Source organism: Choloepus didactylus, chromosome 13 (assembly GCF_015220235.1).
Source record: "Choloepus didactylus isolate mChoDid1 chromosome 13, mChoDid1.pri, whole genome shotgun sequence".
In the NCBI taxonomy this organism is placed as follows: Eukaryota; Metazoa; Chordata; class Mammalia; order Pilosa; family Megalonychidae; genus Choloepus; species Choloepus didactylus.
The window spans coordinates 94,445,142-94,459,889 of NC_051319.1; the positions used below are offsets into that span (position 1 = coordinate 94,445,142).

Genomic DNA, 14,748 nt, shown 5'->3' on the forward strand with positions numbered 1-14,748 from the left:
GATTAAAAACTCTCCCCTTTCTGATAGTTGCACAACATTGAGAATGTAATTAATGCCATGGAATTGTACACTTAGAATGGGTAAAATGGTGAATTTTATGTTTCATATACAAGTTATCACCATAAAATTTTTTAAAAAGACAGTAACAAGCGTTGGCAAAGGTGTGAAGAAATTGGAAACTTCACACACTGTTGGCTGGAATGTAAAATGGTGCAGCTGCTTTGGTATACAGTTTGGCAATTCCCCCCAAAATTAAACATCTATTTACTATTTAAAAAATGCAAAAAATTCTCCTTCTTCAAATTTATATTACTTACCAGACCATTTTGGGCAACATAAGTAGGAAGACCGCTTGCTAGAGCCCAATGGTCAGGAGGAGGGTTCCTGTAAAGGCCAAAGACAAATGGTGATTTTTGCTGCAGGGACAGCTGGACTAAAAACTTGACTCTAGGTCTTTGCCCTCCTACTACTCTCCAGGGGTTTCCAACACCCTCTTATAATCACTATACCAGACTGAACTCAAAATCTTGACCAAATATCTAATGTCCTAATTTAGACATGGAGAAAAGGGTGACAAACACAAAACTTTACTGATTCCCCAATGAATTGGACTACCCAAGAAAAGAAGACAACTTTTATTCAGCAAATCATTATTGGGTCCTGAGCAAAAACAGATCTTGTCCTTTCCCTCATGGAGTTGGTAGCTTAATACCATTCATAAGAGTGGGAAACTCTACTATGGTGAGCTCCTAGCATGTACCAGGCACTAAACTCAGCTTTTTACATACTTATTTATCCCTCACAAAAACACTACTATTTTGGTTTTACAATTTTTTCCTTCTTTATTGTTAACAAAAATACATACATGGAAAATTGCAGAAAAAACTTAGAGAAGAATTTATGCCTCAACGTCAACATTGGCTCTGGCCAGAAAACCCAGTCAGCTATCTTCCCCAGGAGAGTTTGGACTAAGGACTTCAATATCACCCTTATCAGAGTTTCTAGTCTATAGCCCGCTCTGTGAAGTTTGGACTTGCCAGAACCCATGGTTGCAAGCTTTAAACAGCCTGCATAAACTGGCAGAAACATTTTTCTCAGTGCTCCAGAAACAGCTAAAGGACTGCAGTAGCGAGGAGAGTGCCAAATCAAGAAAAAGGCCTCTTAAAAGCAGTAGGATCTTGTGGGCCCCTGGCTGGCCCCATCCCCATCCGCTCACTGGCTCAGTGGAGCCTGCCCATGTTCCCAATACAGATTCTCAGTCCAGGTTCCAAAGCAGCAGAGTGGCCCTTGTGGACATGCTCATATCATGTATGTCTGGCCCAATCTTCCTGGTGAAGGGCTCACCTTCCAAGAACTTACCCTGAGTGTAGACAGCATCTCAGAGAGTTCTCCTACAGAATACTGGTGGGAGAACAGTCAAGTCATGCTGCTTGAGGAAAGGGATTGCTGGTTGTAGGAAAATACAGTGCAATGCCCAGGACCATGAAGAAGCGGTTTCTTAGGGAAACATTTGTAACCATGTAAATGGGGGAATTCCTTGGGCCACACACACATGCCCCAGACAAGACCCATGGGCAGAAAAGATCAGAGAGACCCTTAGCTTTGACCTCAAGCTATTCTCAAACAATCTGTTGTATGGATAAACCCTGAAGGAAAGCACTTTCATAGATCAATCTGCAAAGACTTGGAAAGGTGTTTTCTTTTTTCCTTCTTTTTTTTTGTTGGGTCCTGGCATTCAAGGAAAACTTGGTCACAACACTAGCTGAATACAAGCTTAAGAAACAGACACCACAGAGTCTAAATGTCAACAATAACACATTAAAAAAAATTAAAGTATCCAGGTTTAAACAAAATATTACAAAACAAAGAAAGAAACTGCCCAAGCAAAGAAGACTAAAGCATTGGAAACTACCAATGAGGAGGACCAGACCTGCAACAATTCAGACAAAGAATTTTTTTTAATGATCCTAAATATGCTCAAAGAGCGAAAGGAAAACATGAACAAAGAACTAAAGAAAATCAGAAAAAGAATAGATGAACACAAAGAGAATATCAATAGAGAGATGGAAATTATGGAAAGGAGCCAACAGAGTTGAAGTCTACAATAATAGAAATTAAAAATTCCCTAGAGGGGTTCCACAGCAGATTGGAGCTGGCAGAAGAAAGAATCAGTGAACTTAATGATAAGACAATGGAAATCATTTAGTCTAAGGAACAGGAAGAAGAAAGAATAAAGAAAAGTGAACGGAGCCTGAGGAACCTGTGGGACATGATCAAGTGTCCCAATATACTTCTTGTGGGAGTCCCAGAAAAAGAGGAGAAAGAGAAAGAGGCAGGGAGAATATTCAAAGAAATAATGGCTAATTTCCCAAATGTAATGAAAGACATGAATATACATATCCAAGATGCTCAATGAACTCCAAACAGGATAAAACCAAATAGACTCACACCATAGCATATTTTAGTCAGACTGTCAAATGCCAAAGATTCCGAAGGCTGCAAAAGAAAAGCAACATGTCATGTACAAGGGAGCCTCAATAAGATTAAGAGCCGAGGTTTGTGTGTATTTGTGTGGGGAGGGCGTTTGGAGGGAAGGTTATCAGGAGCTCCAAGGGGGCTGGCCTCTGGGTGGCAGGGATACCGGTGACAAAGATGGGGGTACTTTCTCTGTCCTCCTCTTGGAGACCTCAACCCCCTCTTCAGGCCCCCTAGACACTTCCCAAGGCCCAGCAGAAAAGTCATATCCATGCAAAGCATCCCTGCCCTTTCTGGGGACTGAAACTTAATCCCCAGGTCCATCCCATCTGAGCCTGAGTGGGGAATGCCCCAGCGGATGGGGCCAACTGGATTCCACGCCAGTGCAAGCTCCGGCCTCAGTTCAGGAGATCTGCCTGTCGGTCTGGGCTGGGGAAGAGGCAGCCATGCCTGGGCCATGGGTGAGGGCAGAAAACCGGTGGGAAGTTTGCGTTTTCATGAAGGACTCGGGTGCAGCTGCAGAGCTGCCTTTGAGCCCTGACTCCTTGGCTTCTTGGGCTGGAGGAGATCTTGTAATGGAGTAACCGGTTCTTCGTCTCACACTAACAAGATGCCTGATTTCCTCAGGATCGAGGGATTGAAGAATGTCCTGGGTTCCTTTGGGGAAGGTCCTCCTGAGGAATGTTATCAGGCACACAGATGCTCACAATAAGATTCAGGAGGAATCAGATATGTGGAAAATAAGAGAACTGGAGAAACAGATGGAAGACACTTACCAGGTGTTCTAGTTTGCTAATGCTGCAGAATGCAAAACACCAGAGATGGATTCGCTTTTATAAAAAGGGGGTTTATTTGGCTACACAGTTACAGTCTCAAGGCCATAAAGTGTCCAAGGTAACACATCAGTAATTGGGTACCTTCACTGGAGAATGGCCAATGGCGTCTGGAAAACCTCTGTTAGCTGGGAAGGCACGTGGCTGGCGTCTGCTCCAAAGTTCTGGTTTCAAAATGGCTTTCTCCCAGGATGTTCCTCTCTCCAAGCTTGCTCCTCTTCAAAATGTCACTCACAGCTGCACTCAGTTACTTCTCTCTGAGTCAGCTCATTTATATGGTTCCACTGATCAAGGCCCACCCTGAATGGGCGGGGCCATGCCTCCATGGGAGTATCCCTCCAGAGTCATCACCCACAGCTGGGTGGGGCACATTCCAAAGAGACACTCAAAGAAATCTAATCAAAACTGATAACGTCTGCCCACACAAGATTACATCAAAGATAATGGCCTTTGGGGGACACAATACATTCAAACTGGCACACCAGGGGACCAAAAGGAAAATGTTACCCAGCAGTTCAAGTCAGATGCGTAGTGATGGTTTTGATGAAGAAAGTCAAAGAGATTATTGGAGGCCAAAGCATGAAATTTCTGGGACACTGGAAGATGATTTTCTTAAGGCTAAATCCTGGAACAAGAAGCTATATGATTATGAAGCTAACCTGCCAGATAGATGAAGTCACAGTGGTTATAAAGAGTTATATACTGAAGAATTTGAAACAGACAGTAGCAATCACCAAGATATTGTCAATGGAAGAAAAACATCTCCTCAGGTAAAATCACCTACCCATGAATCCCACAAACACAAGAAGTCAAAGAAATCCCACAAAAAAAAGCAGAAAAAAAGGTCACATAAAAAGCAGAAGAAAAGCAAAAAGGAAGCCATATATATAACAGCAGATTCCTCAAGTGAATTGTCAGAAGAAACTGGAGCTCCTAGTACCAAGAAAAGGAAACAACCACAAAAGCGCAAAAAAAATCCAGGAAAAAGTCTCTAAAAAAATCTATTTCATTCTTAGAGTCAGAAAGTGGCACTTCTCAGTCAGATGATTCAGCATCCAGCAGTTCTGAGGAAAGTGAGGAAAGAGACACTAAGAAAACAAAAAGGAAAAAGAGAGAAAAAAAAGTTCATATCCCTGTAGTTAACAATGAAATACAGGAGAGGACAAACAAACACACAAATTGGAAAGTGACTACAGATGAAAAGTCTGCTGAGAGTTCAGAGGATGACTAAATGCAAAGAAAGGTCCATTCTTCAGCTTCCCACGTGACTCTGCATATTTACAACCCTTACATCTTGGGGTTTTGCCAGTGACTCCCGTTCGACACAGAGGCTATGCCATCTATAAACATAGACTTCCTCTGTTTTGGCCTGTTAAACTTGAGCCCTTTTTACTGTTAATAGGGAATCTGGTATTTTGTAATGGAGGTTCTTGAAGAGATTATTTTTTGCAGTTAATCACATTTAGTGTAGAGTATGTATACAGCAAATTAAAGGACTCAGAAAGCTAAATTCAAGAATGACCTGGGCACCGTACTGGAATGTTCACTTTGGGGAAAGCAAGGGCTGGGATCAAGGGGTAGATTGGAACCAGTGCTGTATAGAATGGTATGCTAAGGGAACATTATGCCAAGGGAACATTGTCTTGCTCTCTGTCTTCTTTTTGTATAGCAGGTGTCACAACTTTTGTTTCCAGCCTTGGTGCTTTGATCCTTCTATATTTTGACCCTACGGGTGTGGTCCAGTTTAAAGGAGAAATGGGCATTAAGAACAAACTTCCTTCTGGAGAACATCCATAGACAGCTTTTAATAGAAAATAGGGTCAAATTTCCCTGCTGGGCAGGGTCTATACCTCTAAACATGGTAATTGGATAGTAATTGAAGGGTTTTATAGCACCATTGCTGTATATTACCTAAATGGACCTGTGTTTGTAATTATTTCTCCAGTTGTCATTAATCCTCACCCAAATGAGGAAGAATTAGGAGTTAGTCATGCTGTCTTATGGTGCTCTGAACAGGATTAAGGGAACTGCCATTTGAATGTGTGTTCTACGTTTATTGCTAAATCTGTTAATGAACTTCAGATTTTCCCTGAAACTAAGATGAATCAGTTTCAAAATGAAACAGGCATCTCAGGGACATACATACATACTTCTTCCCAGTCTGCTTCTGGGTTAAAGCACCAAGCAGAAACCACATTATTTCCCTTTCTGGTACTGTGATCCCTAATATCACAGTTAACTGTAAAGAAACTAAAATGTCACTGACAGAAGGCAGGCAGAACGCAAGTGAATTTTTTTCATTATGGGAGAAAGCACCAAGTGATATACTGTTACTGTTTTTTCCTGGTTGTCACTTCATGGGTGGAGTAAAAAGCTGAAAACTCAGACTTTTGAGTTGGTCTTGGTTCTGCCACTAATTGGTTAAGAAGTCCAGAGCAGGTAAGTTAACCATCCCTGGCCTCATTTTCCCCATGTGTAACAGAGAAGTACTTCATGACAGCACAAGAGTATAAGATACTAGTAACAGAATACAATTCTAATGACATTCCAGAAGGTGGTAATATTTTGTAGTTTTCACTAACTACTAAATTTGTTCACTTTACAGAACAGATTTCTTAATAAAGTGCTTAGTCTTAAAAAATAAAAAATAAAAAAATAAGACTAAGAGCCGATTTCTCATCAGAAATCATGGAGGCAAGAAGGCAGTTTGATGACATATTTAAAGTGCTAAAAGCAAAAAATTGGCACCCAAGAATTCTATATCTGGCAAAACTGTCTTTCAAAAATTAGAGAGAGATTAAGATATTCCCAGATGAACAAAAGCTGCTAGAACGGCCCTACAAGAGATGCTAAAGAGAGTTCTGCGGTTTGACAGGAAAGGACACTAGACAATAGATCGAAGCTGCATGAAGATATAAAGCTCTCCAGTGAGGGTAATGACATGGGTAAGTATAAAGGCCAGTACTATTGGTTTTTTGCCTTGTAACTCAATTTTTTACTTTCTACAGAATCTAAAAGGCAAACAAACAAAATGTAATGAGAAATCAGCAGTTTCAGACTTATAATGTATAAACATTCAATCTGTTACAAGAACTACATAAAGGTGGAGGGACAGAAGGGTATAAGAACACAGTTTGTATATACTATTGAGGTTAAGTTGTTATCAAAGCAAGCAAGAATGTTAAACATTTAGGATGTTAAATTTAAGCCTGAAGGTAACTACACAGAAAATATCAGAAAATAGGCAAGCTGATAGAAACAGAAATTAGAGTACAGGTTGCCATGGGCAGGGGGAATGGGGAGTTAATATACAATGGATGTAGGGCTTCCTTTTGGAGAAATGGGAAAATTTTGGCATGGAAGGTGATGAGGACCACAATATGAATGTGATTAATACCAATGAATGGTATCCTTCAGAGTGGTTGAGATGGAAAAGTTTATATTATGTATATGTTCCTATAATTTAAAAAAAAAAGAAAAAGAAAATAAAGAGACAATGACAATTAAAAGCAGTACATAATCCTAGATGAGACCTAGTAAGGGAAGAAAAAAGACTCAAAAGAACATTATTGGGAATATGAAAAAATTGAAATATAGACTGTAAGCTTTACATTAATGTTAAATTGCTTGAACATATTAACTGCATTTAAGGTGGTTATATAAGTGAATATCCTTGTCTCAGGAAAAGTACATGGCATTATTAAGTGTTAAGGAGAATGACATATAAAATGTACACTCTTTCTCCTTCCAGATTCTGGAAACCTCCCTTTCAGCCTGGAAGTGATAACAGCTCCACTATTACTAGCATACTCTCTTTGGTTCCCTTCACTCCATCCACAATTTGTCCCTTTGTAAATAAACTCTCCTTAAATTATCCTAGTTTGAATGTGATCTCTGTTTTCTGTTGGAACCCTGATTAATAGAGATGAGTACATAGCTCATTACTTTTTCAGTCCTTATTCTTTTATAATACGTGCATTTAAGGTTATAAATTTCCCGTTATACATGACTTTCACTGTATCACATAAATTTTGATATGTAGTATTTTCATTATTTTTCAGATCTGAATATTTTCTTATTTCCACTGATTTGCTCTTTTATCCATGGGTTATTTGGAAGTGTATATATATATATATTTATTTATTTATTAAGAAGAGTATTTCCTAATTTCCAGGCATATGGGGATTTTCTACTTATCTTTTTATTACTGGTTGCTAACATATTTTCATTGTGACCAAAGGATATTCTCTCTAATTTCAATCTTTTGAAATTTGTTAAAATTTGCTTTATGGCCCAATATATGACCACTTTTTGTAAATGTTGCATGTATACTTTAAAAGATTGGGCGTTCTATAGTTTAAGGAGTGGGGTGCAGTGTTCTATATATGTCTGTTAGGTTAGGTTTTTTACTTATGTAATTCAAATATTCTTTATTCACTTTGTTCAAACCTGATTATTCTATCAGTTAGCCTGAGTTTGTCTATGTTTTCTTGTATTTCTGTCAGTTTTTGCTTTATATTTAGAATTGTAATGTTTTCCTGTAATATGAAGGTAGATTGATCTCTTTATCATTATGAAGTGACTATCTTTATCTCTAACAATGCTCTTTGACATAAAGCCTATTTTTACGTGATAGTAATATAATTACACCAGTTTTCTTTTGATTAGTGTTTGCATGGTATATCTTTTCCCTTTCAACCTCTTTGTATTCTTACCTTTTAGATGAGTGTCTTGTAAACAGCATATGCTGTATTTCCTCATAACTAGGAGGTAATCAATTTTTACATGAACTCCTATTTTATACTGCTGAGAAGGGGAAAATGCTGTCAATTAATACGTAATGTAATGCTTTTTATCACATGTAATTTTTACTTTATTCAGATTGTCAAAGCTGCTATAGCATTTAGATACAGATTTTTATCATATATCTCACCTTTTCCCTATCTTTTTTTGCCATTCAAAACAACTTTTTGTTTCAAAGCCACATCATTGTGTAATATTTTTAAATTACTTTATGTGGCATTTAAATTCAGTGTGGGTAGTAGCCAAAAATACACATACCTCAACCGGTCACAACGATATGAATGGTTATGACCAAGTTCACACATAGGTGGGCAATGAAGACTATATCATGACTGCTATCTGGCTGACAGCAATGGTACAATGACATTGATTCTGTTTCAGAAATGTCAAATTTAGAAACCGTGATCTTAAATCAATAACAAGTGACAGGTTTCTTTCTTATCCAGTCTGATAATCTTTTTCATTTAACTGGAACATTTAGTTGATTTATACTTAAAGTAATTACTGAGACACATGGATTTAAATATCATATTAATGTTTGCTTTCGATTTTTCCCATCTACTCTATGTTCTTTTTCTAATCTTTTATTTTTGTGCTCTTTGGTTTGATTAAGCACTTATTTACTATTCAAATTTTCCCTCTATTAGTTTGGATGGCATTTACTGTGGAAGCCATTAGGGATGTTTAACAATATTCTGGCTCTCTCTCTACCTGGGCACATTGTAGGATTGCATTCCCTACCCACTTGAAGTTAGGTATGGCTATGTGACTAGCTTTGGCCAATGAAATGTCAGCAGAACTGATGTGTATCACCTGCAAATGGATGTTTTAAGAGCCAGTATGTGTTTTGAATGTTCTCTCTTCCCTCAGGCAAGTTAGTCAACCTTGCAAGGTTCAAAACGGTGACTGCTATAGCAGCCTTGGCTCCTGCCTATGAGCAACACATTCTATTCCCCCACCCCACTCACAAACTAGCAATCACATGTAGTGGTATGATGTTTTTAACCACTAAGCTCCTGGGGCTTTGTTACCACAGCATTGCCTAGCCAATCCTGTCTGATTCAAAAACTGCTACCAGATGTGGAGAAATAGGAACCCTTGTACATTGTTGGTGGGAATGTAAAATGGTGCAGCTGCTGTGGAAAAGTATGCGGTTCCTCAGAAAGTTAATTACAGAATTACCATATGGCCCTGGCAATTCCACTTTAGGGATATCCCCAAAGAATTGAAAGCAGGGACTCGGACAGGTACTGGTACACCAACGTTCAAAGCAGCATTATTCACAATAACCAAAAAGTGGATGACCCAAGTGTCCATCAACCAATGAATGGATAAACAAAATGTTGTATATCCATACAATGGACAATTATTCAGCCGTAAAAAGGAATGACGTCCTGATATATGCCATAATGTGGATGAACCTTGAGGACATCATGTTGAGTTAAATAAACCAGACCCAAAAGGACATGTACCATATGATTTCACCTACATGAAATAACTTGAGTAGGCAAATTCATAGAAACAGGTAATAGATTGCAGGTTACCAGGGGGTAGGAGGAATGGGGAATTATTATTTAATGGGTGCAGAGTTTCTGTTTGGGGTGATGGAAAAGTTTTAGTAATGGATGGTGGTGAATGTAATTACTACCACATGAATGTAATTAATAACATGTAATTTTATACTTGAAAGTGGTTAAAATGGGAAATTTTATGTCATATATGTCACCACAATAAAATTTTTCAAAAGTATTCACAACATTGTGAATATAATTAATGTCACTGAACTGGCCACTTAAAATCACTAAATTGGCAAATTTTGTTATATATAAATTTTCCCACAATAAATTTTTTTAAAGTTAAAAAAATTAGTATCGGAATCAGGGTGCTGCCATAACAAAGACATTTAAATTATTTGCCATGGTTTAGGGGCTGAGTGGAAGGCAGCAAGATAAGTAGTAATAGAGGCTAGAAGGAGATGATGCTTGACAAGCAGTGGTGAACACTGGGATAAACTATGACCTGTGATAAGTTGGAAGACAGATAATGAGCTTAATAAACTTGTAGCTTTAGAAAATAAGTTAGAAAACAGAATGGTTGGAATGAATGCATTTGACAAGGTAAAGAAAGAAAGAGACGAAGTTGGAAAACAATCAGTCCTCATACAAGCAAAATTTAAAGGGAATAAATAGAACCCAGAAATTCAGGGAATTGAGGCAACTTCTCATTCCCAACCAGTAAAAGGTATATCTGAGAACTGCTTTATTTGAAACACAGAGGATTACAGCAATTCAGTCTGGTGATCAGGATCAAATCAGTGTGGCCTGTCACACCCACTCTTTAAGGATTAAGTCAGTATACAGTAAATCCTTTCAATTGAACAAAATAGCTCAGGGAAAAAGAGACTAAGGATGTCACTCTCCCACGGAGCCTGCCTGCAGCCTCAGGGAGCCTGGAATTAAGTTGAGAAAGAGAGGGTCCAGACAAGAACTGGGTATGGTTTTTGGCACCTGGAGTGGATTCAAATGGATAAGAAGCCAACTAAGTTTTTGCGAGTGTTCTAATTAGAAAATGCACAAGTCTATACTAAAAAGGTCTGTGACTGTTCAAATGTTAAAATGATCCTTGAGTCCCAACTACCCATAGGCAGGTTCATGGCTTTGCCCTCTGGGAGTTCATTCCTTTTCAAGAGCTTCCTGAATATCATCTGAATATGTCCTCCTTGGAGGAGGAGTTGCTCTTCTCACCAGCCTCCTGGCTTTGCCTTAGGTTCTTCATGGACCTCAAATTCCTGGTTGAGAAGCAATGATCTGACCCCTTAATCCCATTCTGAAGATGGGAAACAGAGGTCCAGACAGCACACTTATTGACACCAGGTCGGGGACTCAAACTCAGAGCACCTGACTCAGAATCCAGCATGCCACAGCTTTGGTCAAGTCTCTTTCCCTATTTGGGCCTCTTCCCCAACTTGTACTGATCATTCCAGGACTCCTGCTGCCTTCTTACTACTCTCTCTGCCTCCAACCACATGTGGCCCTCTTGCATTTAGTTAGTGTTGGTCTTGGAATGAGCATCTTACATGATAACATGCCTGCAATTCTACATGTCTCGAGGTGAAACTTACGGGATTACTTTGATGTCTTCTTTGCCATGCAGGATGTAGTCAATGACCTTGTAAAAGTTGATCTCCTAGGCAAAGGAGAAAGAAAAATACATATCTTAAGAGACAGAGACAGAACCTCAGCAGGAGGTCTTGTTCTTTATGGTCTGCAGGGTGGTTTTCAGGAAGTATGACGCCTGACTGTACCTCCCTGTAAGAGAATATCCAGGCTGCCTGCTGGTGCACACTGTCCTCATTGACTCTCAGATTTCAGTACTCTCACCCTTGGAATCAGCTCACAGTGGCCTGGCAGTGGACTGAGATCTGGGGCTAGAAAGACGGATGGGGAAGTTTTCCAAGAGTATCTGGAGGCTGAGTGCAAGAAGAAAGAGACAAAGACTGCTGGCAGAGTCTAGGAAGAGGGGAAAGAAGTAAGGAAGCTCCTGCCCCATTTAGAATCAGAGTCAACACAGCCACCGCCCATGTAAGGGTCCCCTCCATGGTCACAGCCCCCTTTCTCCTTCACCAGCACCACTCAGTGGTTCTCTTTGCTATGTCGTCTCCTCCAGGCCTGCCCTCCCAATCATACATCATGCCTTCAAATTAACTTTCCACTTCTTCTACCTCTCCCACTACCTTGCACCATTAAAACTCCCATTCTCTTAAAGTAGACCTGTTCAATTACATAACTCCCTAGCATGCAGTTGGGTATTGGCAAGTGGCCTCTTCCCACTAAGTCTCCAAGGAAAATTCCATTACCTCATTAGATTCTCTGAATGGCCAAGTGCAAAGGGCAGGTTAGCAAACTTCTTACAGATGGGGAAACTGAGACCCAGTGAGGGGAAAGGACTCATTATATATAGCAAGACGGTGAGTCAGGACCAGAATTTACATCCTTGACTCCTAACTCAGGGATCTCTCTGCTCTGTCACTTAAGGTTAATAGCTTAAAACAGTGTTTTATCTGTGCCACTACCACCTAGAGCAGGGCTACTCAAAGAGGAGTCTCTGGAGTGCTGCCAGTCTGCAAACTTTGTTACCATTCCATGATGAGATAAAAATAGAAATAGAAATTGGTTGTTGATTGCGTTAAGCTATGTCTATTGAATTCAATAATAATAATGATAAACGGGATTTGCCTTTTGTATGTCCTTTTAAATTTTCATTTTTCTATAATACATTTTTATCATATTTTGAAAAGTATCAGCCCAAAATGGATTGGAAATGAAATAGAAAAACAGCTATTCCTTACAGCTTAACTCTCAAATCTAGAGATTTAAATGCGGGTACCTGGACCCCTCCAAACCTCCTGCCTGAGAACCTTCAAAGAGGAATCCCCTTATCTAGTTGAGGGTGTCTGATTGTCACTGTGGCCTTCTCCAGATCCTTGAAGGAGAGGCTCCACTCTTCGAAGCCCAGGATTGGGAGCAGCACCAATGACTAGACACTTCCGGGAGGCACACTCCTGCTAAAGAGAAGGCAGATGCTAGAGCTGCTCCAATGGCATGGACTGCCCCAGGGCAGTGAGCTCCCTAGAGTAAGAAGCATTCAAGGGGAGGCTAGAGGGAGGAGGCTAGATGAAGTGGAGCTAAGACTAGAACTAGAGTGGAAAGACTTGAGTTCTCGTCTCAGTTTTACTGTATGTTTCCTGTCTGGGACGTGGTGTCCCCAGCTGTAAAATTAGATCAGTAGTTGTTCATTTGTTGCTGTTGTTTAAGCAGAGGGACCCTTTTCCCAAACAAAGCATGGAACCTAATCATATAGAGCAGATGATGTCCTAATGGAAGCAGAGATGGGTACATAGAGACCTTGCAGTTTCCGGTTCTCACTCCTTTTCCCATCTTCCTCCTTGTCAGAACCCAGAAAAAAGTCTAACATATAGAAGGAATGTCTGATCCAGGGGCCCCGCAGCTTGTCTCATAGAAACCAAGTGCACCATAAAACTAAGGGTTGACGGCTGTTTTAGAAATCCCAGTCACAGTGGCGCCTTGGCCCCCAGAGGGCGGATGGAGCAAGATAGGATTAACGGCCTGCTTCCTCCACGTAGATAATACAGCTGCACATCAAAGAGGAGTAATGTGTTAGAACCCTAGCAACCAATCAGTTCAGAATTGATAAGCACTCACCCACTCAAAGCACAAGACACCCTTCCCTTCCCACATGGTTCTTTTTCTTTAAAAAATGCCTCTCAAAAAGAAAGCTGGAGCCATTTTCTTTCTTTTCGCAGGCTCCCACCTGCTTTCTTCCTCTAATAAATCTTACACTTTATACTTAAACTTTGACTTGCTGCATTGTGTGGATTCTTGAACAACACTGACCTAACACTCCTCACATGTTTGCCTTGGTCAAGGCGGAGCTCTAGGGTTCTAAAATGTAAGAAAGGGTTAAGTTTAGCTTTCACATAAAGGCAACACAGAATAGGGAAAATGGAGACTCCACAGCAGAACTGGCTTAAACAGTCTCCGTGGTAAAGGGAAGGAGAGAGAGAGAGCCATGACATAAGCCTAGAATCAGTGCCAGCTCCTTAAATGGGAAAAATAACCAGGGATACTGGAATGTAAAGGGATGTGGGGTATAATCAAAGGCGGGAACTCTCGGCAAGAAAGTTAAACTAGTTAACTCTCTCTGATACAATTCAAAATCTCAAAGGTGGGCTAGTTAGCTCTCTCAGATAGGCTGTACCCTCTGTAGTACCCAGCCAATGGGGAAACAGGGGAGGGACCTGCGTATTAGGTGTAAATATTGCTGTGTTCTTTTGTTCTGCGCACCTGCCGCGTTTCTCGCTGTGCCTCCGTTCCTGCAAGATCGTGAATAAATTATTTTCTCCTCCATAATCGGGTGGGCGTTTTTAGGTATAGTGCTTGTTTCTAACATAAGGACAATGGGGAAGGAAAAAAAACTGGACCTGATGATTCCTAAAGTCCTTCCTAGCTATGATTCTTAGACTGTGTTTGGATAATTAGCAACACCTCTCAAAGATTAAAATGCACATACTCTTTGGCTCAGTAATTACACATGTGGTAATGGATCCTCCCAAATGTGGGTAAAATTGTGGTCTGACCAGCCCAGAGGTCTCAGTTAGATTCAGTTAAAAAGCCTGAAAACAATGTCCATCAGTAGGAGAGAGGTCAAACAAATCGAGTGCCTGCATAGAATGAATACTTTGCATGTTCCAGGAGTGAGGTAGCTGTGTAGGTGCTGATAGGGAAAAAGGCCAAGATATAGAGGTAGGTGAAAAATGCAAGAGGGAAAATAGAGTCCTCTCATTTGTTGAGAGTGGTGGTGGAATATGTATACATATGCTACGTACATACCCATCCACATATGCACATGCATGTACATATGCACATGCTTCTGGATATAAAAAGCCATTCCTGGAAAAATGGACTGCTAGCAGTTGGCTGCCTCAGGGGAGGTTGACCAGGAGGAAGGAAACCTTGATTTCTGTGGCCTACCCTTTTGAAAGTGTGAGCTTTTCACTATGCTCATGTATTACTTCTTCAATAAATATAACCAAATTTTGTTAAAAGCATTTTTAAAC

General features: G+C 40.1%; 1 protein-coding gene and 1 pseudogene across 4 annotated transcripts in view; one reads left to right on the forward strand and one right to left on the reverse strand.

Moving 5' to 3' along the window:
• The window catches only part of PDE6A (phosphodiesterase 6A), a 96,340-nt gene that overhangs the window by 47,265 nt on the left and 34,327 nt on the right, over positions 1-14,748 (reverse strand). For all 4 annotated transcript variants that reach the window (XM_037801835.1, XM_037801837.1, XM_037801836.1 and 1 more), the window contains 2 exons: positions 11,233-11,297; positions 318-384 (listed from right to left, as the gene is read on the reverse strand). In XM_037801835.1, the coding sequence (XP_037657763.1) occupies positions 318-384; positions 11,233-11,297 (132 nt within the window). The remainder of the gene's footprint in view (positions 1-317; positions 385-11,232; positions 11,298-14,748) is intronic.
• Positions 3,120-4,539, forward strand: LOC119508248 (annotated as a pseudogene).